The sequence below is a fragment of the Dendrobates tinctorius genome, unplaced genomic scaffold (genome assembly GCF_039654945.1).
Source record: "Dendrobates tinctorius isolate UK_male_01 unplaced genomic scaffold, ASM3965494v1 ptg000265l, whole genome shotgun sequence".
Classification (NCBI taxonomy): Eukaryota; Metazoa; Chordata; class Amphibia; order Anura; family Dendrobatidae; genus Dendrobates; species Dendrobates tinctorius.
The window spans coordinates 6749508-6777051 of record NW_027361932.1 but is presented as its reverse complement, the minus strand read 5'-3'; the positions used below and the strand labels follow the sequence as shown (position 1 = coordinate 6777051).

At 45.8% G+C, this 27544-nt stretch overlaps 1 protein-coding gene across 5 annotated transcripts in view; it reads left to right on the top strand.

The window, feature by feature from the left end:
- TANGO2 (transport and golgi organization 2 homolog) overlaps positions 1-27544 on the top strand; it is a 349095-nt gene that overhangs the window by 302998 nt on the left and 18553 nt on the right. For all 5 annotated transcript variants that reach the window (XM_073559053.1, XM_073559054.1, XM_073559055.1 and 2 more), the window contains 2 exons: positions 23306-23459; positions 25187-25291. In XM_073559053.1, coding sequence (XP_073415154.1) covers positions 23306-23459; positions 25187-25291 — 259 coding nt within the window. The remainder of the gene's footprint in view (positions 1-23305; positions 23460-25186; positions 25292-27544) is intronic.

Below are 27544 nucleotides of genomic sequence, written 5' to 3'. Positions count from 1 at the left end.
GGTCTACAGGGTCGTCATCATCAGGGTCATCGTCATGGAGATCAATAAGGATTACCAAAGACAATTTCAAAAAGCTTGATCTTGGAAATGTAGCAGAAGGTACAAGAAGGCTGAGAAACTGGCGAGAACCAGCAGACAGTGCTGGCACCCGGATGGGTAGCAGAAGGAACAAGAGCCAATGGCACTACCGAGGACCAACTGACGGTGCTGGACCACGGTTACTAAGCAGAAGGTACCTGTGCTAAAAAGCACTACCAAGGACCAGCTGACAGTGCTGGACCTCGGATACCGAGATGGAGGCACCTAGGCCAAAGGCTGTGGCGAGAACCAGCAGACAGTGCTGGCACCCGGATGGGTAGCAGAAGGAACAAGAGCCAATGGCACTACCGAGGACCAACTGACGGTGCTGGACCACGGTTACTAAGCAGAAGGTACCTGTGCTAAAAAGCACTACCAAGGACCAGCTGACGGTGCTGGACCTCGGATACCGAGATGGAGGCACCTAGGCCAAAGGCTCTGGCGAGAACCAGCAGACAGTGCTGGAACCCGGGTGGGTAGCAGAAGGTACCCATTGAAAGCAAAGTAGCCAGGCCGCAAGCCGGCCGCAGTTAACGAAACCCACAGTCCTACAGGGGGTCCATGTCCCATTGGCACTACGGATCCAGCCTTCAGTGCCAGTTCCCGCAGCCCACATAGGAGTCACCTAAACTGCAGGCACCGTAGAGTCGGCTAACCCGGCCGCAAGACGACAGGACAACGGATTGGTGGCATAGTGACCTTGACACTACCCGGAAACAGCAGGCATGCTGGAACCAGGCTGGGCAACAGGGAGTCCCCGTGCCAAAGACACTGCCAAGCACCAACTGGCGTTGTTGGAGCCCAGGGACAATCATGGTGTAGGCCGAGGCCTACTTGGTGGTAGTTTTAGATTGTTTGTAGGCTACAACAGACTGTCAACGTGCTCCAATTAGGCATCTGTCTCCACTCTGTTAACAGGATTTCACGTGACCACCAACACCGCCAGTTTATGCGTACAGCGTGTTGCTGTGTTACTGGGATTCTGTAATGTCAGCAGATCCCCTGATGTGGACGGCTACTGTGAGCAGGAACTGGCGGTGTTGGAGGTCAGGGGAAATACTAGAGACAGAGTGGAGACAGAGGCCAAATCAGAGAATGTTTAAATCTGAAGTAGTTACAATTTGGAGGCAGCAGCAGTTTGCCCTCCACACAGCAGGGGATCAGCTGACGTTACTGAACCCCACTTTCACATGAACGAGTGTGTTTTTCTGTGTGGACAGCACTTCTGAGCACCAACTAGCGTTGTTGGAGCCCAGGGAGAACCAGGGTGCAGGCCGAGGCCTACTTGGTGGCAGTTTTACATTGTTTGTAGGCTACAACAGGCTGTCAACGTGCTCCAATTAGGCATCTGTCTCCACTCTGTTTCCAGGATTTCACGTGACTACCAACACCGCCAGTTTATGCGTACAGTAGCCGTCTGCCCAATCCACACGTGTTCCTGTGTTACTGGTGTTCTGTAACAGCAGCTTCTCCCTAGAGGTGAGTCAGGCAATGTCTCCTGCTCTGTCCACATTCCCACCACTTGCAGTGGGAAGGTGGACAGCGCAGGAGACAGTGCCGGACACACATTGGGGGATCAGCTCACGTTACAGAACACCAGGAACACAGGAACAAGTGTGGAATGCGGGGACGGCAACTGTGAGCAGGAACTGGCGGTGTTGGAGGTCAGGGGAAATACTAGAGACAGAGTGGAGACTGAGGCCAAATCAGAGAATGTTTAAATCTGAAGTAGTTACAATTTGGAAGCAGCATCAGTTTGCCCTCCACACAGCAGGGGATCTGCTGACTTTACTGAACCCCACTTTCACATGAACGAGTGTGTTTTTCTGTGTGGACAGCACTTCCGAGCACCAACTAGCGTTGTTGGAACACAGGGACAATCATGGTGCAGGCCAAGGCCTACTAGGAGCCAGGTGTAAAGCTGAGGTATTTTGACTTTGGAGGGAGCAGGACACTTTGCCCTCCACACAGCAGGGGATCAGCTGACGTTACTGACCCCCACTTTCACGTGAACGAGTGTGTTTTTCTGTGTGGACAGCACTTCCGAGCAACAACTGAAGATGTTGGAGCCCAGGGATAGTCATTTTGTAGGCTGAGGCCTACTTGGAGGCAGTTTAAGATAAGACGTTGTTTGAATTTGGAGGCAGCAGCAGTTTGCCCTCCACACAGCAGGGGATCAGCTGACGTTACTGACCCCCACTTTCACGTGAACGAGTGTGTTTTTCTGTGTGGACAGCACTTCCGAGCACCAACTAGCGTTGTTGGAGCCCAGGGAGAACCAGGGTGCAGGCCGAGGCCTACTTGGTGGCACTTTTAGATTGTTTGTAGGCTACAACAGACTGTCAACGTGCTCCAATTAGGCATCTGTCTCCACTCTGTTTCCAGGATTTCACGTGACTACCAACACCGCCAGTTTATGCGTACAGTAGCCGTCTGCCCAATCCACACGTGTTCCTGTGTTACTGGGATTCTGTAATGTCAGCAGATCCCCTGATGTGTGTCTGCCACTGTCTCCTGCTCTGTCCACATTCCCACCGCTTGCAGTGGGAAGGTGGACAGCGCAGGAGACAGTGGCGGACACACATTGGGGGATCTGCTGACGTAACAGAACCCCAGTAACACAGGAACACGTGTGGAATGCGTGGACGGCAACTGTGAGCAGGAACTGGCGGTGTTGGAGGTCAGGGGAAATACTAGAGACAGAGTGGAGACAGAGGCCAAATCAGAGAATGTTTAAATCTGAAGTAGCTAATATTTGGAGGCAGCAGCAGTTTGCCCTCCACACAGCAGGGGATCAGCTGACGTTACCTAACCCCACTTTCACATGAACGAGTGTGTTTTTCTGTGTGGACAGCACTTCCGAGCACCAACTGGCGTTGTCGGAGCCCAGGGAAAATGAGGTAGTAGGCCGAGGCCTACTTGGAGCCAGGTGTAAATCTGAGGTTGTTTGACTGTGGAGGGAGCAGGACACTTTGCCATACACACAGCAGGGGATCAGCTGACGTTACCGAACCCCACTTTCACATGAACGAGTGTGTTTTTCTGTGTGGACAGCACTTCCGAGCACCAACTGGCGTTGTCGGAGCCCAGGGAAAATGAGGTAGTAGGCCGAGGCCTACTTGGAGCCAGGTGTAAATCTGAGGTTGTTTGACTGTGGAGGGAGCAGGACACTTTGCCATACACACAGCAGGGGATCAGCTGACGTTACCGAACCCCACTTTCACATGAACGAGTGTGTTTTTCTGTGTGGACAGCACTTCCGAGCACCAACTGGCGTTGTCGGAGCCCAGGGAAAATGAGGTAGTAGGCCGAGGCCTACTTGGAGCCAGGTGTAAATCTGAGGTTGTTTGACTGTGGAGGGAGCAGGACACTTTGCCATACACACAGCAGGGGATCAGCTGACGTTACCGAACCCCACTTGCACATGAGCGAGTGTTTTGTCTGTGCGGACAGCACTTCTGAGCACCAACTGGCGGTGTCGGAGCCCAGGGAAAATCAGGTAGTAGGCCGAGGCCTACTTGGTGGCAGTTTGCGATTGTTTCTAGACTACTACTAACTGTCAACGTACTCCAATTAGGCCTCTGTCTTCACTCTGTTTCGAGTATTTCCTCTGGCTTCCAACCACGCCAGTTGCTGCTCTGAAATGCTGTCTGCACAACCCACACTTGTTCCTGTGTTACTGGGGTTCTGTAACAGCAGCTTCTCCCTAGAGGTGAGTCAGGCAATGTCTCCTGCTCTGTCCACATTTCCACTACAAGTAGTGGGAATGTAGACAAAGCAGGAGACATTTCCGTGCTCAACTCTGGAGATGAGCAGATGTTACAGGACCCAGGTACCACAGGAACAAGTGTGGATTGTGCAGACGGCACTTGAGAGCAGAAACAGGCGTTGTTGTAGGCCGGAGGAAATACTCAAAACAGAGTGGAGACAGAGGGCAAATCAGAGAACATATTAAATCAGAGGTAGTCAGAAGTTGTAGGCAGCAGGAGAGTTTGCCGTACACACAGCAGGGGATCAGCTGACGTTACCGAACCCCACTTACACATGAGCGAGTGTTTTGTCTGTGCGGACAGCACTTCTGAGCAACAACGGGCGTTGCTGTAGCCCAGGAAATAAAGTTCAGGTCATAGAAACATGAACACAACAGGAGACCTGGATCCTGTTGCCAGCCAATTATTTATTCTGGAAGAGGACTGGCAAATTCAGGTGAGATCCAGGCCTTGTTCATTTTCACAAAAGTAAGCCGGTCAACATTATCGGCGGATAGTCGCGTGCGACGGTCTGTTACCACACCACCTGCAGCACTAAAGACACGTTCCGATAATACACTGGCAGCAGGGCAAGCCAGCACCTCCAATGCATACTGGCTAAGCTCTGGCCATGTATCCAGCTTAGAGACCCAATACTTGAACGGGGAAGAGCCGTCTGGGAGAACACTAACAGGGCACAACAAGTAGTCTGTCACCATCTGATGGAAACGTTGCCTCCTGCTGACTGGAGCCGTCTGTGATGGTGTAGCCGTTTGTGGCGGTCCCACAAAACTTTTCCACATTTGGGCCATACTGGCCTTGCCTTGTCCTGCGGCACTGCCTCTGCTACCTCTTTGTGCAGAGCTTCCTCCACTGCCTCTACCCACATGGCTGCTTTGAAAAGCACTACCAGCAACACTTGTGGGGGGAATGGAGAACATGATGGCCTGCACAAGTGTTTCTTGGTACTCCCGCATTTTTCGCTCCCGGTTCAACTGTGGTATGAGGCTTTGTAAGTTGTCCCGGTAGCGAGGATCTAGGAGGGTGTACACCCAATAATCAGCCGTGTGGAGAATGTTGGCGATGCGGCGGTCATTTAACAAGCACTGCAGCATGAAATCAACCATGTGCTGCAGACTGCCAACTGGACCGGAAACGCTGTCCCCAGCTTGAGGCAGCATCTCTGCCTGCTCAGCATCACCCCACCCTCGCTGTACACACTGACTACTAGAGCCTTGTGTACCTCCCTCCTCTGGAGAGATGTGTTCCTCCTCCTCCATTGACTCCTCGTCATCCTCCTCACTAAGTGTCCCCTGCCTGGGCCTTTGTGTGGAAGCACGTTGCGCAGACTTGCCAGAAGCAGATGGCATTTCTGACTGCTCATCCTCGACCTCTTCAAAAACCTCCTCACTTAGTGCTTGTAAGGTTTTTTGAAGCAGGCAGATGAGGGGGACAGTCATGCTGATTAGTGCATCATCTGCACTGGCCATCCGCGTGGAGTCATCGAAGGCACGCAAAACTTGGCAGATGTCCCTCATAGTGGCCCACTCAGTGGTGGTGAAGTGTGTCCGGCGCACAGTGCGACTTGTTTGCGCCTGATGCAGCTGGTACTCCTTTACTGCTGCCTGCTGCTGACACAACCGCTCCAACATATGTAACGTTGAATTCCACCTGGTGGGGAGGTCACATATGATGCGATGTTCTGGCAGGCGGAATCGGCGTTGCAGAGATGCAATGCGTGATCTTGCCATGCTGGAACGCCGCAAGTGAGAAAACTCTAGGCGAACCTTGTGCAGCAGTGCATCAAGATCCGGATAGTCCCTCAGAAAGCTCTGCACGACCAAAATGAGCACGTGTGCCAGACATGGTATGTGAGTGAGGTTGCCTAGGCCCAGAGCTGCCACTAGATTTCGGCCATTGTCACTCACTACCAAACCTGGCTGGAGATTCGCTGGCACAAACCACACATCGCTCTCCTGCTTGATGGCATTCCAGAGCTCCTGTGCTGTGTGGCTCCGATTCCCCAAAGAAATTAATTTAAGGACGGCCTGTTGACGTTTGGCCACACCTGTGCTCATATCTGGCCTATCAGGCTCACGCAGTGCTGATTCCGAGGAACTAGAGTAGGAGGAGGACTCAATATGTACAGACTGCATTCCTGCAATCCTTGGAGTTGGCAGAATACGTACAGAGCCACTCTCCAGATCTGTACCCGGCTCCACAACATTGACCCAATGGGCAGTGAGGGAAAGGTATCGTCCCTGTCCATGGCTACTGGTCCACGCATCGGTGGTCAGGTGGACCTTGCTACTGACGGCATTTAGTAGCGCATTTTTAATTTTTCCCTCCACATGCTTTTGCAGGGCAGGGACAGCTTGCCTGCTGAAATAAAAGCGGCTGGGCACATTGTATTGTGGAACTGCCAATGACATAAAGTTCCGGAATGTGTCAGTCTCCACCAGCCTGAATGACAGCATCTCAAGGGCCAGTAGTTTGGCAATGCCGGCATTCAGAGCCAGTGCTCGGGGATGGTTTGCCGAGTATGGCCGCTTTTTCTCCCATGCCTGTGCTACCGATTGCTGGTGAGTGGCCTGGGAGGGTGCTGATGACTGCGAACGTGGTTCAGTGGGTGGAATTTCACTGGGTCTCTGGACAACAGTGGCAGTGGTTCTTCCATGGCGTTCCAGTGAGGAAGCCGAACCAGCTTTGTGTGAGCTGGAGGAAGAGGCCCCAACACGAGCTGAAGAGGTGGTAGGTGCTGCTGAAGGTTGGCCTACATCTTCAGTGTGTCTGTGTAACTCCACCTCGTGCTTGGTACGCACATGTTTCCACATATTTGTGGTATTGAGGTTGCTCACATTTTTCCCTCGTTTCACTTTCTGATGACACAGCTTGCATTTGACAAAGCAAATGTCATCTGCAACTGTGTCAAAAAAAGACCACGCACTGCAAGTCCTGGGAGCGCCTGTTTTGTGTTTTGGAAGAGGATTGCTCCTCACGGGTGCCAAAGTGGAGGCTACAGGCAACCAAGTCTGCCCCCGCCCTCTCCCTCCTCTTTTGGCCGTTCGGGGAATCTCTTCCTCAGAGCTGCTCCCACCACCTTCCTGTGGCTGACGCCATTATGGGTCAAGGACCTCATCATCTCCACTCCCCTCTTCAAGCACTGGCTGGTCCTGGGTTGTCTCGCCAGCACCGTACGCACCAGAAATTGGCAACTGAGTCTCATCATCATCTGATGCATTACTGAGGTGTGCTGACCATAGGCACTGGCACACCCGCCTCTTCAGATTCAGAGGGACAAAGCAGTTGCGCATCACTGCATACTCCCTCTTCTTCACGCTCTAGAATGCTGCTTGGCTGGCCACCTCTTTCCAAGCCAACAGATTCTGAGAACAGAAGTAAAGATTGAGATGGCTCCTGTCAAGGGCTCTCAGACTGCCTGGGCAATTTGGCAGGTGGTGAAGAGACAGATGGTTGCTCTTCAGTGCTCTGGCCTTGGGAGGATGCGGAAGTCATTGAAGTGGATGCGTTAGCTGCCATCCATCCGACAACTGCTTCAATTTGTTCGTCACGCAGCAGTGGGGTACGGCGAGGTCCTACAAAGCTGCGCATGAAGGACTGTTGCCTGGTAAAAGTGGGGGATGCCGGGTCACTGGTGGCCGCAGCAGATACCGAATCCCCACGTCCTCTCCCTGCTGAATCCCCCCGTCCTCTCCCTGCTGAAACTCCACGGCCACGACCACGTGCCTTACTCCCTGCCTTCTTCATCTTGGTAGACTGATAAAGATAGGCAGAAAAGTAAAAAAGGGGTGGCTTAGTGTTCTTATTCCTGAACACCTGCAAACCAGTATAAGAAACACTAATTTGGCTAAGAGTGTGTGTACTACACTTTAATATGATCTAATGTGACCTAGACAACTGTAAAGTGGAGTGTTTGGTGAACTTTATTTCCTTTTTTTTTTTTGGGTGGGGGGAAAGGAAAGGATGTGACCAAAGTTTGAAAGCTATAGTATCACAAACTTTTTGGAGCGATTACAATGCAGGAAGCTAACCTACAATGCAATTGATGAGGCTCCAAAAAATAGGGTGATACTAGCCTGGCTGGCCCTGAAGGGCACAAGCCAGCAAAAAGGCTCCTCTATCTAATCTTATATAGTGTTTGCAACCAACCAATGACAATGGATGCGGTTGGAAGCACACTAATATAGGAGCAAAAATCTGGCTAAATTTGCTGCAAAAAAAGGACTATGTATGAGGCAGTGACGCACGCTGAGCGGACTACAGCTAGCGGTGGCTGTAGAACACACTGCAACGTGAGCTGCACTCACACACAGAGAGACCTATCAGACAGCCAAAAACAGTGAAGAGAAATGGGCTATAGCACTGAAAGGCTGCTGAAAGGCTCCGCTGTCCACTCCTTTAGTGTTTGCAACCAAGCAGCAATAAAAGAAAAATGTGTATGAGGCAGAGACACACGCTGGCCGGCCTACAAGCAGACGTGCCTGCAGGACACACTACACAGCGTGGGTCTGCACTCACACAGCCCTTGCAGACAGCTGTGAAAACAGCGCTGCTAGGGAAAAGCAAGCTACAGTGGTGGTTTTTGTAGCCTGGGTTAAGCACTATATGTTTTGTGGAATCGCTATTTCTAACTGTCCCTCACAGTCTTCAACAGCAGCCTGTCCCTAACTGAATTCACAGCAGAGTGACCAGAAATGGCGGCTGCAGCGCTTTTTATAGTGCATCATGACATCATTTCAGCAGCCAATCACAGCCATGCCAGTAGTTAACATGCCTACATGCCTAACAGGATATGCCCACACTTCTGAGGATCCCCATTGGCTGAATCAAATCGAGCGGGCTCCTAGCATTATGGGAACTTCCGATTCCGGTATTCGATATGAAAAAAGTATCGAAACTAAGTATCGGAATTCCGATACAGCTAATATCGGCCGATACCCGATACTTGCGGTATCGGAATGCTCAACACTACCGGTAAGTAATATATTTGTTGTTTTTTTTTGGGGGGGGGGTATAATACTTTATTTTATTATTATTTAGTGATTTTTTTTTTTCTTATTTTTACATTTTTTTAAATCTTTTTTGCTTTTGCTTAGTCCCTCTTTGGGACTTTTACTTTTTTCACTGTGATCTCTGGTACAAAGCGTTGCAATGTCAGTGCTACACTTATAGAAGCATCGGGTCCAAGATGCTTTCCACAGCTTGACGACCCCGGGTCATCGATCAACGATTGGGCACCTGCAAAGACGTTGCAGGGGCACCGATGTGAAGGGAGCCCCCTCATTTTCCCTGCCTTCTAAATGATGTGATAGTTATCAGTCGCAGCATTTAGGGGGTTACTGCAGAAGCTTGACCACTAGCAGATTGACTGACCGATCACAGCCCTCTGAGTGCCGTTCACATGGCATGGCGTGTTTACACGCAGTGACAGTTTTAAGTCATAACTGGTATAGCATGTTATGATGCGAGAACTGACACCCATTCATGACGTGCTATGTCAGTCTTTGGTCGTTATGGGGTTAACTTTAAAAGATTGTCCGCAACATGGGACTGCCCCTTTTAAAATCAAGTAGTACCGTTTGTAAAATGAAAATAACAAATGGCGCTGTTCCAGCAATGTCAGCACCTGGTCTGCCAGGGTTTGCGTGTTGTGGTTATGCAATGTAAAACCTGCAACCAATCGGCAGCCGTTATTAGGCTGCCGTGCTTTCACTACTTGTCCAAGAAAAGTAAAAACGTAGCAGCCCAATAACAGCTACTGATTGGCTGCAGGGCTCCTGTGCTGTAACAGTGCCACATAAACGCTAGCATATTTGACACGGACATAGCTGGAATGATGCCGGTGTGGGAGGAAGTTTAATGTTACTTTTGTTTTATAATGAGGACTAATTTATTTCCAAAATAGAATATACCTTGAACCCACGACATCTAATGTTTCTCATACAATAAGTAGTGGTTGCATTGTAACCCCCTTAACAACCGCCCATGCTGCTTTTAATGGCAGCAGTTAAGGGTATTTATTCTTGAGTGCCGCTGAAAAATAAGGATATAGCGCTCCCCAGTGTAGGAAAATCTGTCGAGTCAGCAGTGTAGCTGAGACCCTGGAGAACATGATCAGGGCTGGTTTTTACGGTCCCCAGTCACGTGAGCGCTGTTATTCACCGAATAACGGTGGTCACAAAAAACAGTCAGATTTAAAATTCTTTTCTGTCTCCTCTGAAATGATCTAACATATCAGAGAAGAGATAAATTGGGTCCCCTGAACCACCCCGGTACCTAAGCCATCCCCCAGTCTCTCCTGCTCCGTCCCCTGGCCTTCCACGTCCTCTTCCTGAAAAAAATGCATATGCGCCTGCCAAGATTGGCCGGCCAGGACCCAACAATAATAAGGAATTTTTCCTATAGGTTCCATTTGATAAACCCTATCACAGTTTTTAAAATAAAAAAAAAAAAACAGTAAATCAAATCCCCCTTTGTAATCCTCTTAGTTAGATAAAAATGGTAAAATACATTTTTTTTGTTCCATTCTTCACAGTTGGGATTAGGATTGGGGTTGGAGTTAGGATTGGATTTTTTTCAAAAGTAAAAAAAAAAAAAAAAAGATATGATGGCTAGTGTTGAGCGCAAGTTCTCGCTACTTGAGTTTTCATTGGGTGCTTGGGTATGCACAGAGTATCGCAGATCCCCGCATGTTTTTTTGGGGTGTCTAACAGCTATAAGGCTTGCAACTTGAGCATCCACGATATTCATTGCATACTCGAGCACCCGATGCAAACTGGAGTAGCGAGCACTTGCACTCAACACTAATGTCAACGTATTCAATATGACAACCTAATCTTATCAAATTCAGTGTCGTACCTGTGGGTTTAAAATGCTCGCTTTACCCGTGGATAAAATCATTGAGGGGTGTGGTTTCCAAAATGTGGTCACTTGTGGGGGTTTCCACTGTTTAGACAGATCCGGGGCTCTCCAAACGCAACATGGCGTCTCCCCTCGATTCCAGCAAATTTTGCCATTAAAAAGTCAAAAACGGCGCTCCTTCCCTTCCGAGCCCTGCCGTGCGCCCAAACAGTGCATTATCCCTGTACTGAGGAGAAATTGCACAACAAATTTTGTAGTCCATTTTAGTTTGTTACCTTTGTGAAAATAAAAAAGTTTGGGTAAAAAGTAAATATTTTGTGAAAAAAAGGTAAATGTTCATTTTTTTTCCTTCCACATTGCTTCAGCTCCTGTGAAGCACCTAAAGGGTTAATGAACTTCTTGAATGTGTTTTGAGCACCTTAAGGGGTGCAGTTTTTATAATGGTGTCACTTTTGGGTATTTTCTGTCATATAGGCCCCTCAAAGTGACTTCAAATGTGAGGTGCTCCCTAAAAAATGGTTTTGTAAATTTTGTTGGAAAAATGAGAAATCGCTGGTCAACTTTTAACCCTTCTAACTTCCTAACAACAAAAAAAAAACTGTTCTAAAATTGTACTGATGTAAAGTAGACATGTGGGAAATGTTAATTATTAACTATTTTGTGTGACATAACTCTGTGATTTAAGGGCATAAAAATGAAAAGTTTGAAAATGGCAAAAGATTCCAAATTTTCGCCAAATTTCCGTTTTTTTTCCCCACAAATAAACTCAAGCGAACAAATATTACCGCTATTATGATGTACAATATGTCACGAAAAAAACAGTCTCAGAATCAGTGGGGTCCGTTGAAGCGTTCCAGAGTTGTTACCACGTAAAGTGACACTGGTCAGAATTGTAAAATTTGGCTTGGTCATTAAGGTCAAAATTTTCTCAGTCACTAAGGGGTTAAAGGTCCCAGTAATGCCTTAGTTACATAACAAGTATTGCAAATGAGAGTTTACTACTCTCAGCAGGTTTATTCCTATGATTTTGGTTGATAAATAGTACATTTAGTGTGATAAAGCCTCTGCTGCATATTGTATTCTATGGTTTAGAAAAGAATAGGCTTTCTGAAATAGCCATTTATGTTGACATAACTATGCAGTTATCTGCTGACCTATTTAACCGTGGCATTCTTTAATTGGTGCCCTCATTAGACTGTAATGAACTCCCAGTTATCTTCATTAAACTCTTATATAATGGCTTATACCATTTGCTGCTAGGGAGATGTCATTAGTAAACTTCGATAGCTGCAAATGTTAAGGTCTTTGTTGGTAAAACTCATTTATCAAAGATGATCTTCCCATTCAGAGAAATATTCTTAATAGTGAATATTGTGACTTTTGTTTCTTCTATATTTTTAGCTTATCAGATGTTTTTAAAAATGAACGGATTAGTTTCTAAACAATTATTCTCACCATAGGAAGAGATGCACAGGTGTACACATGTGTTGAGGATTTTCGACATCTAATGTATGCTCCTAAAATAGGATTGCTAAAGCGGTTTCCACATGAAAAACTCATGGCTTTGAACGCCTCAAAAATTCTGTGTGAATATAGCCATAGGCTTCAACTACCAAGTGATATAAAGAGGCAAAGGCTTGCTACTCTGCCTGTTATGCAGAGTGTGCATAGCAGTCATTTGAGCATATGGATATTCACATCATGTTGTTTAGTTTTAGTCTTGGGCTATGTACACATGTCCAGTAGTGATCCATTAGAACGGATCCAGCAGTAATCCGTTGGCAAAAAGTTGTGCAGATCCAACTTTTTAGTCCATTTTTAATAAACTGATCTTTGCTGGATTAGTTTTTTTTTAACATTAACCCCTTTCCTATATTAGACGTACTATTTCGTCCATGTGACCTGGGACCTAAGTCCCAAGGACGGAATAGTATGTCTAATGCGATCAGCTGCGCTCACGGGGGGAGCGCAGCTGATCGCGGCCGGGTGTCAGCTGATTATCACAGTTGACACCAGGCACAATGTGTCAGGGGCGGTCACGGACCGCCCCCGACACGTTAACCCCTGGCACACCGCGATCAAACATGATCGCAGTGTACCGGGGGTTAAAGGAAGCATCGGCATCCGTGCTTCCCTGCGACCCCTACAGCAGCACGATGTGCAGCGCCGCTGCGTGGGTCGCCTTCCCTGCAGGTCCCCGGATCCAATATGGCGATGGGGGCCTGCAGAGAGCTGGCTTCCTCACTGCCCGCAGAGCGCAGGCATGAGGAAGCCTGCAGCAGTGCCTGTGTCAGATCGCTGAACTGTCACAGCTATCTGTGATGTGACAGATCAGCGATCTGTCACAGGACAGTGATGTCCCCCATGGGACATTATAATAAAGTTAAAAAAAAAGTGTAAAAATAATTTAAAAAAAAAAAAAAAAAAATATTCCCTAATAAACTCATTTTTTGAAAATAAAGAAAACAAAAGTACACATATTTAGTATCGCCACGTCCGTAATGACCCACCCTATAAAACTGTCCCATTAGTTAACCCCTTTAGCGAACTCCTTAAAAAATAAAAATAAAAAGAATCAAAAAATGATTTATTATCATACCGCCGAAGAAAAAGTGCAATTATGCGCGATCAAAAAGACGCATATAAATAACCATAGCACCGCTGAAAACGTCATCTTGTCCCGCAAAAAACGAGCCGCCACACAGCGTCATCAGCGAAAAAATAAAAAAGTTATAGCTCACAGAATAAAGCGATGCAAAAATAATTATTGTTTATATAAAATTGTTTTCATTGCATAAAAGCGCCAAAACATAAAAAAATACATAAATGAGGTATCGCTGTAACCGTACTGACCCGAAGAATAAAACCGCTTTATCAATTTTACCGCACGCGGAATGGTGTAAACGCACGCCCCAAAAGAAATTCATGAAACGCTGGTTTTCGTTCATTCTGCATCCCAAAAATCAGAATAAAAAGTGATCAAAAAATGTCACGTGCCCGAAAATGGTACCAATAAAAACGTCAACTCGTCCCCCAAAAAATAAGACCTCACATGACTCGGTGGGTCAAAATATGGAAAAATTATAGCTCTCAAAATGTGGTGATGCATAAACTATTTTTACAATAAAAAGCGTCTTTTAGCGTATGACAGCTGCCAAAAATAAAAAACCGCCATATATAGTAAATCAAACCCCCCTTTATCACCCCCTTAGTTAGGGAAAAATAATAAAATAAAAAAAAAATTATTTTTTTCCATTTTCCCGTTAGGGTTAGGGTTAGGGCTAGGGTCAGAGTTAGGGTTGGAGTTAGAATTGGGGGGTTTCCATTGTTTTGGCACATCAGGGGCTTTCCAAACGCAACATGGCATCCGATCTCAATTCCAGCCAAAAAAGTTAAATGGCGCTGCTTCTCTTCCGAGCTTTGCCATGTGCCAAAATAGTGGTTTACCCCCATATATGGGGTATCAGCATACTCAGGACAAATTGCACAATAACTTTTGGGGTCCTTTTACTCTTAGGAAAATAAAAATTGGGGGTGAAAAGATCATTTTTGTGGAAAAAATTATTTTTTTAATTGTACGGCTGTGCGTTATAAACTTCTGTGAAGCCCTTGGGAGTTCAAAGTACTCACCACATATCTAGATAAGTATCTTGGGGGTCTAGTTTCCAAAATGGGGTCACTTATGGGGGGTTTCCACTGTTTAGGCACATCAGGGGCTCTCCAAACGTGGCAAGGCGTCCAATCTGAATTCCAGCCAATTTTGCAGTGAAAAAGTCAAACGGCGCTCCTTCCCTTCCAAGCTCTGCCATGCGCCAAAACAGTGGTTCCCCCAACATATCAGGTATCAGCGTACTCAGGACAAATTGCACAATAACTTTTCCAGTCCAATTTCTCCTGATACCCTTGGTAAAATAACAAAAGTGAACCTGAAGTAATTTTTTTTGTGAAAAAAAGTTAAATGCACGGTGGCTCAGTGGTTAGCACTGTAGCCTTGCAGCGCTGGGGTCCTGGGTTCAAATCCCACCAAGGACAACATCTGCAAGGAGTTTGTATGTTCTCCCCGTGTTTGCGTGGGTTTTCTACAGGTACTCCGGTTTCCTCCCACACTCCAAAGACATACTTGATAGGGAATGTAGATTGTGAGCCCCATCGGGGACAGTGATGAAAATTGTGTGCAAACTGTAAAGCGCTGCGGAATATGTTAGCGCTATATAAAAATAAAGATTTATTATAAATGTTCATTTTTCTTTAAACATTCAAAAAATTCCTGTGAAGCACCTAAAGGGTTAATGAACTTCTTGAATGTGCTTTTGAGCACCTTAAGGGGTGCAGTTTTTTAGAATGGTGTCACTTTTGGGTATTTTCTATCATATAGACCCCACAAAGTGACTTCAAATGTGATGTGGTCCGTAAAAATAAAATGGTGCTGTAAAAATGAGAAATCGCTGGTCAACTTTTAACCCTTATAACTTCCTAACAAAAAAAATGTTGGTTCCCAATTTGTGCTGATGTAAAGTAAACATGTGGGAAATGTTATTTCTTAAGTTTTTTGTGTGCCATATCTCTGTGATTTAAGAGCATAAAAATTCAAAGTTGGAAAATTGCGAAATTTTCAAAATTTTCGTCAAATTTCCATTTTTTTCACAAATAAATGCAAGTTATATGAATTAAATTTTACCACTAACATGAAGTACAATATGTCACGAGAAAACAGTGTCAGAATCACCAGGATCCATGGAAGCGTTCCAGAGTTATTACCTCATAAAGGGACAGTGGTCAAAATTGTTAAAATTGGCCCGGGAGTTAACGCGCAAACCACCCTTGGTAGTATAGGGGTTAAACTTTATGGAAAAACCGATCTGTTAATTAGCCATCCGTTTTCTTCCATTTCTAACGAATCCAGTAAGCAAAATACGCATCCTTTACAAGTGAAACAAAAACAGAGAGGGTTAATTAACAGATAACAGATTCTTTTTCCATAGACTTAAGTGTTAAAAAAAAAAAAACGGATCCAGTAGAGAGAGGTTTTTTAAAAATAAGCTAAAAAGTTGTCTGTACAACTTTTCTGCCAACGAATTGCTACTGGATCCATTCTAACGGATCATTACTGGACATGTGAACATAGCCTTGAAGGGGATTGTGCGACATTGAAAAATTATTTATATTTTATTCAAGTCAGAAAACCGTGAGGCTTCATAAAAGTAAATGAGGCTGCGTTGCAATGGCAGATACTACTCATAAACAAAACTGCTACAGTTTCTGGCCAGAAAAAAAACAAAAAACTTTTTTTCTAAGCAAATACAACCTTTTAGGCTGGGGCAACATGTGTTGTGTGGCAGCAGTTCTCGGACAAGTCACACAACCAAGGACAGGACATCTTTGTAACTTGTCTGCAACTTACTGTCTTGAAAACATAGCCAAATCGAAGATCAGTTGCATACAACTTGTTACCAATAACAGAAAATCCAACACATTCGGAAACATTTGCAACTTTGACCAGGGATGAACAGATTAGAGGGGAAAGTTTCGGAACTTTTTCCCTCGCTCTCAAGTTCACCTCATGTCAGCCGGTGACTCTGCGCAGCCTCACTGACTACCGCTGACGTCACTGAGGCAGCAGAGAGGTATGGATATTGTTGGTTTTTTATTTTATTTTTTTTCACAGGATAAAACGGGATTCTTTTGGATTGGCAGCATAATAAATTTGGTCAAAAACTTTGTAATTATTTCATTAAAATAATTTTTAATGTGTCTTTTTTAACCCTTTACTACTGTAGGATTAATAATGGATAGGTGTCTTATTGAGACCTCTCCATTATTAACCAGGCTTAATGTCACCTTTCAATAGCAAGGTGATATTAACCCATTATTAACCCATGAGCCACCGCTGAAGACAATGGGAATAGAGAGGCTAAGTGCCAGAAAAGGCGAATCTTATAAATGCGCCTTTTCTGGGCTGGCTGGTGGCAGATTTTTATTAGCATGGGGGGGCCAAAAACAATGGAGCCTTTCTAGGCTATTAATATCTACCCTCACTCACTGGCTTTCCCTCTCTGGCGGAGAAAATTTTTTCAACGAATTTACCTGTTAATTTAACACCTACATATCCCAAATTTTAAACACATACACTAATCTAATTATTAGTCTGACATATAAAAAAAATAAATGAAATGGTTTACTGTATGGAAACCATGTGTCATTTCCTGTCGGGCTCTGTAATGATTTTACAGAAGCCGACTGTCACGCTTACCGCGGCTCCCGTGCCCACCGCCTCCTTCGTGTCCGCGGCTCCTGCCGCTGCTCCCGTTCCTGGGCCCGCGCTGGCCATGGCCTCCAGGCGCGTCCGCCGCTCCCCGCGCGCTCCTGCGGCAGGTGCGCGTCCTCCGGCTTTCCTGCGCCCTGCTTCGCGGTCTGTCCGCCGCTCCCGGTGCGCTCTGTAACAGGCACGCCCGCTCTCCTGCGTCCTGCCCCGTGGTCAGCTTCTCTGAACAGCCCAGGACGCATGCGCGCCTCACCCCAGACCTCAGCACAGTCTGGCTCATCCCATCTCTCCGCCCCCGTGACCCTGGAGGTCTGACCTGGAAGTCCTGCCCCTATAAAAGGGAGCTGCCCTTTCAGACCCGTGCCTGATTATCTGTTGTGTTCCACGACAGATTCTCGGGTCCCCCGGCTCCTGCGTTTTCTCTCGCTAGCACCCAGCCTTGTGCCTTTCCCGCCTTGTGTATTCTACTGATCTCTCTCCATCTTGCATTCCCTTCCAGAGTCCGCCATTCCTGTCCGTTCCTGCCTACACCCGTGTGTGCCTTCCTGATCCGCTCCTGCCAACTCCGGTTCCTCCTGCCTGCTCTCCGTTCAGTCCTGCAGCCGTCTCTCCTGTGCTCGCCAGCCTGCCGGCCAGCCCCGTGTTCGCCTGTCTACTCCTCCAGTTGTCCCCAAGTACCAGCTTCCGTGGTGATAGTCTCCTCCGGGCCTGCCCCTAACACTCCCTGTATAGGGGGTGGTACACCTGGCCTGCTCGCCCGGGGGTAGGTTCGTCGTCGCGGTCCTGTGGGTTCACCTTTGGAGTCTCCACAGCTTCACACCGGCAATTGTTTTAGCAGCTGTTATGCGATGTAGAACACTAAGATACATACTGTGTGTGAATTTGTGTGTGTATATATATATATATATATATATATATATATATATATATAATATTTTGTGTCTCAATGACGTGTGTGTGTGTATATATAATGTACTCTTTGTGTATATATCTGTTCTTTATTAAACGTGTGATTTTACTGTATCGCGCACTGAATTGCCGACTTTTGTTAAAGGACACCGGTGCCTATTTCTCGCAAGTCACACGTCTGGTCCATGTGTAATCCGTATTTTTCTCGCCTCCATAGACTTGCATTGGCATTTTCCGGGCGTAATACGGTGACATTCGCAGCATGCTGCGATTATCTCAGCACGTATAATATAGCCGAGAAAACAATCGGCTGATGGGAGCTGCCCCATAGATTAACATTGGGACGAGTGCAATGCGTTTTTTTTTGCGCATATCACTCATCTGTTTTTCTCTATAGTGTGACTCCGGCCTAAGGCTCATAGACTTATGCTGTAAAAGAGACTTCTGGCTCACACATAGAACATAGAGGGGCCGGGAGAGTCTGCAGAGCGGTGACTTCACTGAGAAGAGGAGCAGAACAGCTCAGCATCCCGGAGAAGGTGGAGAAGTATATTTACCCAACACACTACATTACATACAAATATAAACAGATTTAAATAAATATATTCATGGGAGTTCTCCTTTTAAAATAAGATTATGGTTATTTGTTGTTTGGGAGTATGGTTAATGTAGACTGTCAACTGACAAATCCTTTGTTCCAACCTAATCTACCTCCTTCTAGATTCTGTATCTTTATAGCATGCTTAATGATGCAAGATTAGCTGGGGACCCATTGAAAACACATTCAGTTCAAGTGCAAAATGTTATCTGACTCCAATAGTTGAGGAAAAAAAGGCTGAAAACCAATATGGATTTTCTTGTGATTGCTTCACATTCCATCACAGATGTCCCCTGTTGTTGCAATTTACTCCCAAATCAGAGGCTTTTTTACTTGCTGCCTTTTGAAATATATCCCATGCTGATCTTTTACATATTGTCATTCCTCTCCCAGTTACACTTGAAAGCACTGACTGACATTTAATGGTTAACTGATTCTCCAAAGACAGTCAAGTGCGTTTTGTATGTGACTCTAGTCCTGTTCTATTTGAGGTGACAGGCTTAAGTCCAGAGTACTATAACATGACGCAGGAGAATGTCTGATGGCATTTATATTACTCGTGATGGTGATGGAAATTGTAATGCGGAAATACAAGCTTAGGTGAGCAATGAGTAGATAAAATGTTTGACTTTCTAATTTTAATGCATTAAAAATATATTTTTCGCACATGTACAATGCAGAAAAATTTCCAGTAGTACATATAAAACCCAAGACAAAAACAAAATAGGCAAATAACCTGCAGTAAATAAATAAGCAGCAGTGAATGAAAATAGTATAGGGCACTTGGTTAACATATTTTTGATTAAAGAAAAAAATAGCAAAAACGTAAAAGCCATCCCTATTCGGGATGGTCCTAACCTCCAGTATTAAAACCTTCTCATGTGTCTAATGATGCATGTGTGAATAAGGCCTGAGAAGGACTGAGGCCCCCCGACTAATGGACACGCAGAATTGGGGAGCTTTTTAAACGTAATGTCCAGCTCAAAAAGAAAAGGGAGGCTATGTAAATAACACTGTCACAGATTGACAGTGGCATTCTATAATGCTTCAGATAAGCCCCCGGTGCAACCTGAAAGATAAGAAAAATAACTTTTATTTTACCCGGGGAGGGGGGCGGTCCAGTGCAATCCAGTCCGATGGGTGTTCAGGTCCGGCGCCTCACATCTTCTGGCGATACCGACCTCCTGCTTGCTTCATCGCTCCCGGCATCACGCTACTGCGCAGGCATACTTCTCTTCCCTGCTGAGGGCAGAGCAAAGTACCTGCAGTGCGCAGGCGCTGGGCCTCTCTGAGGTAAAAAACTCAGCAAATACACAACGTGTGCACGAGGCCTCACACATACTGAGGTAAAAAACACCAAATACTCAGCGGTCCATGAGGCCTTACAAATACTGAGCGAAAAACTCACCAAATACTCAGCGTGAGCACGAGACCTTATAAATACTGAGGTAAAAACTCACCCAATACGCAGCGTGTGCACGAGGCCTTACAAATACTGGAATGCTTCCACCCAAGATCTAGTCCTGACTCACCTGTACCTAACATCGAAACCAGCTAATAGTCTGCAATCACCTGCTGACCTGGACCTATGACCTGTCAGACAAGTTACTTCACATGAGTCACACAGAGGCTTCTGTTTCATGAACTTCTCCAGATAGAAGAAGCAGCCTCCGATGTGCAGCCTGTCCTCGTCACAGGCTGTGCCCAACATTACAGCAGAGGGGTTAACGCCACAGACAAGTTGCCGTCTTCTCATACACTGCACACGACGCTGCATCTGGCGACGAACAAGCACACATTGTACAATGTTAGTCATGTCCCAGATGTTCAGCATGTGGAGGACGAGGGGGGACAAAAAAGACCCCAGGATTGGAACAGGAGCATGGGAAATTAGATGGCGGTCGGACCTCAGGTTGTATAACTTTCAACTGGTCAAAACATTTCTCTCAGTAGGCCAAGAAAGAAATGTGGCAGGAATAAAGTACACCTCATAGTAACTTATGTGTGAGGCACAGGTGACAAGACCCGGCATCTCGTGCCCACCTTACTAGAGGTGCCCACTGCCCACATATAACAAAGTTGATGGAAGCAGTCGACTTCCACTATGATGATTGGTGACTGGCCGCCCAACCACACCCATTTCACAACTAGTCACACCCATTTAGCGCTGCTGATCACATTGACTGGTACTGAGGGCACAGTGGCTGGCATTGTGGGCACAGTGGCTGGTACTGTGGGCACACTGACTGGTACTGAGGAAAAGAAAGAACAGAGAGAAAAAACGAAAACAGAGAAATAAAGGAGAGAGAGAAAGAGAAACAGAGAGAGAAAGAAGGGACAGAAAAAAGAACAGGGAGAGAGAAATAAAGAAAGAGGGGAAAGAACAGAGAGAAAAAAAGAACAGAGAGGGAGAGAGAAAGAAAGGGGAATGAACAAAGAGATAGAGAAGGAAAGATTCTATAAAGATACTATACCAGTCCAGTTCACATTGTAGTGCCCACCTGAGCCTCCTGGTGCAGAACATATCATGATCCACTCACATTGCCAACATCCCCGAGTCCAAGGCGATCCCGCTGTCCGTGCTGTCGGAGGAGGACATGGTGATGATCTGAATCATTCCCTGAAGTGCCTTAATGGTTCCATCACAATTTCCTTCCGATGGAATGTCACGTGCAAGTGTTCTTCGGGGCTTCGCCGTGTACTTCGGTGTCCATGGGAAAAGTAAGCCCCCAGTTGGGGCAGTGGGGCAGACTCTGAAAATCTGGGACGGTTGAGAGGTATGAATGCTCCCCATCATACACCTTGTACACGCATCGCTCCGTACACCTCATACACACACGGTTCCGCTTTGTATGACTCCTACACACACGGCTCCACTCAGTACACACATGGCTCCACTCCGTAAACCTCGTACACATGCAGCTCTGCTCCGTACACCTTGTACACACGCAGCCACGCTCTGTACACCTTGTACACACATGGCTCCACTCTGTAAACCTTGTACACATGCGGCTTTGCTCCATACACCTCGTACACATGCGGCTCCGCTCCGTAAACACACGGCTCAGCTCCGTACACTTTGTACACACAGGGCTCCGTTCCGTACACCTTGTACACATGCGGCTCCGCTCCGTACACCTCGTACACACATGCGGATCCACTCTGTACACATCTCCGCTCCGCTCCATACACCTCGTACACGCGCGGCTCCGCTCCGTACACCTCGTACACGCGCGGCTCTGCTCCGTACACCTCGTACACGCGCGGCTCTGCTCCGTACACCTCGTACACGCGCGGCTCTGCTCCGTACACCTCGTACACGCGCGGCTCCGCTCCGTACACCTCGTACACGCACGGCTCCGCACACCTCGCACACGCGCTACTCCGCTCCGTACACCTAGCACATGCGCGGCTCCACTCCGTACACCTCGTACACACACGCAGCTACATCCACCCTGTAAACCCGTCGTGACCCCACACATACTTCCCTCATCCAGCACGATGACAACCAGCAGAGCAGAGTCCTGCATACATCGAGGGCTGTGCGCACAGGACATGTGATGAGGTCACAGGAGGGGAGGAGTCAGGGGTCGCATGATCAGGTGCCTGGGACCGAGGACCCTGATCATGTGACCCCTGACTCCTCACCTCCTGTGACCTCATCACAGGTCTTGTGCACACAGAGCAGGGATTTATCAGTGAGGGGCTGCTGTGGCCAGTGGGTCTGTCTGGGAGGGCAAGGATGGGGTCGGTGCATGGGGGGCGTGGCGGCTCAGTGCAATGCGGGAAAAATAAGCTCCAGCCCGGGACAGGCAAAGAAAGATGGGACTGTCCCGCCAGATCCGGGACAGTTGGGAGCTATGATGGCGGATTATATTGGGGCAATTTACCCTGGGCTGGTGGGCCCCCCCACACCACTGGGCCCTGGGCTACCGCGCAGATTGACCTCGTTATAATCCGCCACTGATCATGACATACCAGTACATCATATGTCGGTAAGAGGTTAAGGAGGTATTCCACTGCTATGATATTGAATACTTATTCGTAGGATAGGGGATCGATATCAGATCACTGTGAGTCTGTCACCTTCTCCCCACAATTCAGTTACCAGCTCAGGCAGAAGTTAAATGTAAAAAGAGTACGGAGCAAAACCCCACCGCTCTGATGCACTGTTTAGTGGTCGCTCCTCAGTACTCCATATTTCATTAGTTGAATATGAGCTGATCTGCAATACTGCGAGGCAGCCTAAACCAAATGATGAAGTGATTGTTCCCATATACACTTCATATATCTAGCTGATAACAGTTGATCGGTGAGAGGACTGGATGCAGAACCCTCATTGATCTGATATTGATGACTTATCCAAGGTATAGCTCATCAATTTCATAGTAGCAGATAAGCCATTTGAAGACAATTGTCTAGTTATATATCCTCAATACTCCAGCGGTAATCTTCCACATGAAATCAGTGTGACATCACTCTGACCTTTTTTATACATATGGAGTCTTATTTAGGATGTTGTGTGGTGTATAGTGTATAGGAGTGTAATGTGTAGTGCCGCTTTCTTTGTACTTTGTTTTGCTTTTGTGCTACAACAGTCTGTGTAAGTGAAATTTACTGTACTATTAATAATTTCCATTATGTACTTTGTAAAATTTGCGGACGGTTACATTAAAATTACACATGATGAATATATGTAGCGTCTGCATTGCAGAATGTCTCACCGAGACAATAGTTACGTAAGCATAAGGTACTGAAGCTTCACTGTGGATATCTATTAATTGGTATGGTATTTCACTTTTATGTTACTTTTAATATCTCCCACAGGACTATATGGCTTGAGCTGCAGTCTGCTAGATACCCCTTGGAAGAAACTCCAACATGGGAAGAATCTTTTTGCTGATATCATCAAAAAGAGCCAGGACCTTGCCAGAGAGGACCTAGTACAGAAGCTCATTAAAGTGATGAATAATGAAGAACCGTAAGAACAAAACGACCTACATTTTCGTATGAAAGTGCCACAGCAGCAATTCTTATCCTAGTCTCAAGAAGGCCAATTTTTCTAAAAGTAGCAGGGTTACTAGATCAAACTAAGCTGAAATGCAGTCCGCAGCGATTGCTTCTGTGTTGAGGTTTTTTCCATAGTTTATAGTTTCCCTACAAAGCCGTATTGACAAGGCAAAGTTTTCTTTGATGTTGCATCCATGCTGCAGCCAAGCAACACATGTTTCACTGTGTTTTGCTCAGGGGAAAAGCAAACCAAATTCTTATTATTGAAGGGAACTGTATTTGACAAAATTCTATTTACAAGATGCAGCAATTAAATCTTCAGGCTTGCTAAATTCTAAAAATCTATAGGTCACATTTTAGTTTTCAGTAGGACACTTGTGCAACTTTTTCCTGATGAAATTGGAGATATTTACCTAGCACACCCTTTGCATAATTTCCTTATCCAATGATCATGCAATGTGACATAAATTATACTTCTTACTCTCTGACCCATCTTTCTATCTCATGAATCTCATCCAGTAATATGTTGTTTTGTTATCTTTTTCCTTTGTCATTTGGTTCATACCACGATTTTTGTTGTGACTTTGGAAAGGTGCCTTAAACACAGGGCTTATCAGGTTCCAAGTTAAATTTGACAAAAAAAGTACCTTTTGAACAAAATGCAAAAAACGTGGTGAACCGAGCCCACCAGCCAATAGAGGTTATCCAGGGCTTTGATATCGATGATCTATACTTAAGGCACAGTCAGATGGCCACATAAATCAAACAGAGATCAGAACGCAGTGCACAGACAAGCCGGTGGCTCTCCCGACACAAGCATGACCTCTTCATGTATTTCTGCGCCACTGTCACACTCAGGTCGGGAGAGATGCTGGCCAGTCCGTGCACTGCGTTCCGATCTCGATCTGATTTATATGGCCATCTGTCTGCACCCTTAGGACTGGTCCTCAGTATCACATTGGTGGGGTTGTAACAGCCATCATCCCCACCAATCAGTGTTTTCCAGCTCCCTCAGTGACTGTATAGTGGAGGCTCTGAGGTGCTGCAGTTTAGCTCCTATTGAAGTGAATAAGAACTGAACTACAGTACCCAAAAACAGAAACCACACAGTGTATGGAGCCGTGATGCTTGTTGACCTTGTACATCCAGCACCTTTATTAAGATTATTACATGAGCCTTGTGCAGGTTACAAATGATAATATCTCTGGAAATTACAGATATTTTAGATGGATACATTCAAGACAAATCACATGCCAACTAGAATAAGGAACAGGAGATAAAATTGCTTTCAAAATCTCCTGGTTCTTGGACCATGACAAATATGATGTCTCTAATGACCATCATCATGGATAGTGTATAACATCCCAGTAACACCCGTACACTGGCCATTTCTTTTTGGGTCTGATTGCCACATAATAAATATTTTAACATTCTCTTCTTTGTACATATGCCTTGTATATTCCTTCCCTGGCCGCTGTAGACAGTGAAATTGTTTCAGGCCATCCTTGTGTACTCTGTGCTCCCTCTAGTGCTCTTTTGTAAGAAGAAATCCACATTTTATTTTAGTTTCATGGATGTAATAATGCTGGTGTCAGATTGTCTTTGGTGTAATGTGTATCACATTAATGTAAATACTGCAATAAGACAGGATTTTTCATGTTACATTAATTTCTCAAGAATCTGAACTCTGTCTTCCAGGCAGCTGCCAGACCCGGCTATAGAAGAGCAGGGAAAGGACTTTGTTAGGCCGATCCTAAATAGCTATTCAGCAGTCTGTGTTCGTTGCCCAGGCTATGGAACAAGGTAAGTTTAGTGTGTTTTGCCGGAGCTAAAAATGAGCCCTTAGGCTGGTTTCACATTTGCGTTTTTTAGCGCTGGAAAAAAACGCACACCTGCGCATGCGTTTTTTCCCCTATATTTAACATGGGTGCGCATACCTGCGCACTGGTCAGCGCATGTATGCGATTTTCATGCGCTGCGTTTTTTTGGGGTGTGCGTTGGTATTTTCCAGACGCAGCATGTTGCATTTTTTGGCCCTGCAAAAAAGCGCATGCGCACATATGCGCTCGTTTTGCGCTAAAAATGGCCATTATAGCCTATGGATGCGCATATGTGCGCACTGGCATGCTCATGTATGCGTTTTTTTGCATATGCGTTTTTTTTTTTTAAACCATGGAATTTAGGGGTTTGGGTTAGAGTTAGGGTTAGTTAAGGGGGTTTAGGGTTAGGGTTATGGTCAGGGTTAGGGTTAGGGTCAGGGTTAGGGTTAAGTATGGTTTTGTTAAGGATTAGGGTCATGGTTAGGGTCAGGATTAGGGTTAAGTATGGTTTTGTTAAGGGTTAGGGTCAGGGTTAGGGTCAGGGTTAGGGTCAGGGTTAGGGTCAGGATTAGGGTTAAGTATGGTTTTGTTAAGGATTAGGGTCAGGGTTAGGGTCAGGATTAGGGTTAAGTATGGTTTTGTTAAGGGTTAGGGTCAGGGTTAGGGTTAGGGTCAGGGTTAGGGTCAGGGTTAGGGTTAAGTATGGTTTTGTTAAGGGTTAGGGTCAGGGTTAGGGTCAGGGTTAGGGTCAGGATTAGGGTTAAGTATGGTTTGGTTAAGGGTTAGGGTCAGGGTTAGGGTTAAGTATGGTTTTGTTAAGGGTTAGGGTCAGGGTTAGGGTCAGGGTTAGGGTCAGGGTTAGGGTCAGGGTTAGGGTTAGGGTTAGTTAGGGTTTAGGGTTTGGGTTAGGGTTAAGTATGATTTGGTTAAGGGTTAGGGTCAGGGTTAGGGTCAGGGTTAGGGTTAGGGTCAGGGTTAGGGTTAGTAAAGTCATGGTTTGGGTAGTGTGAGGGGCCACCTAAAAATGTTGGAAAAAAACGCAAACGCGGTAAAAACGCGCTAAAACGCATACAAACGCATAAAAACGCTGCGTTTTTTTCATGCATGCTCATAAAAATGCTTGAAAAAAACGCAGCAGTTGTATGCTTATGTATGCGTTTTTTCAATGCGTTTTTTTGCGGGAAAAACGCGCTGCAAAAAAAAGCAAGTGTGAAACTAGCCTTAGTCACCAATTCTGTATTCTCATAATTTTCCAAAAATAGGCAGTTACATTATTCAGGCTCTTTTGAATGATTTTTTAGTTTTACCACTTTGTTAAATCTTCCCACCCACAGATGCATAAAATACTATTCAGATATAGATCTTATATTTAGATATGTACTAGAGTTGGCATGAATCAATTTGCAGTTCTCTCTCCATCAGCAGCGTCCAAAATCTGTAGTCGCTGGATGTTAGCCCTGAGTACCACTTCCCGGCAACCACCAATCTTATTTTGATTAACTTGGCCTGGCGGGATGTCACATGTGCGTAATGCCACAAAGATAATGTCGCGGTTAAACAAAATAACTGCAGGTGCCAGAAGGTTGGATTGCAGATTTCAGGACTCTCGTCCAGCAGCCACAGATTACTGATGTGACCGATGGACTAGGTCCTGCAGATTGACTGACACCAACTCCATTATGGACCGTTGTGTCTTATCATCATGGGTACAAATATGAATACACACTCCCAATGTACATCGGTCACAATTCTATTATATTACGTTTGGAGCTGGGTATACTGTAATTTTGTAGTTAAAGCTATCATAATACCCCCTGGTTAGGTTTTGCAAAATATTATAAAAATATACATAAAATACAACCCCTAACAAGTATTGCATTTATGTATCCCAAAATACATGCTAAAGGGTCAGAGAGTGTAAAAAAAATTGGTATATTGATTCCGTAGTGATCAAATATTTTGCAATGACAAGTGTACAGTCATTACAGATACTGTTTGTGTTGGAATGATTATAGCAGTCATCTTATTAGCTTATAATAGGGCCAGGGTCTTTAAATTCAAGTATGGAAATAGCAAACATAACCAAGATCAACAAGCAGATGCAATGGAGTGTGTGTGAGTAAGCAGAAAGGGGGTAATTAAGCTATACCTACCATGGGGAAATCGACACCTGTCCCTGTAATGGACCCTATGGAGGGAAAACATATTGCAAAAGGTTTGTCCAAATTGTTATTTA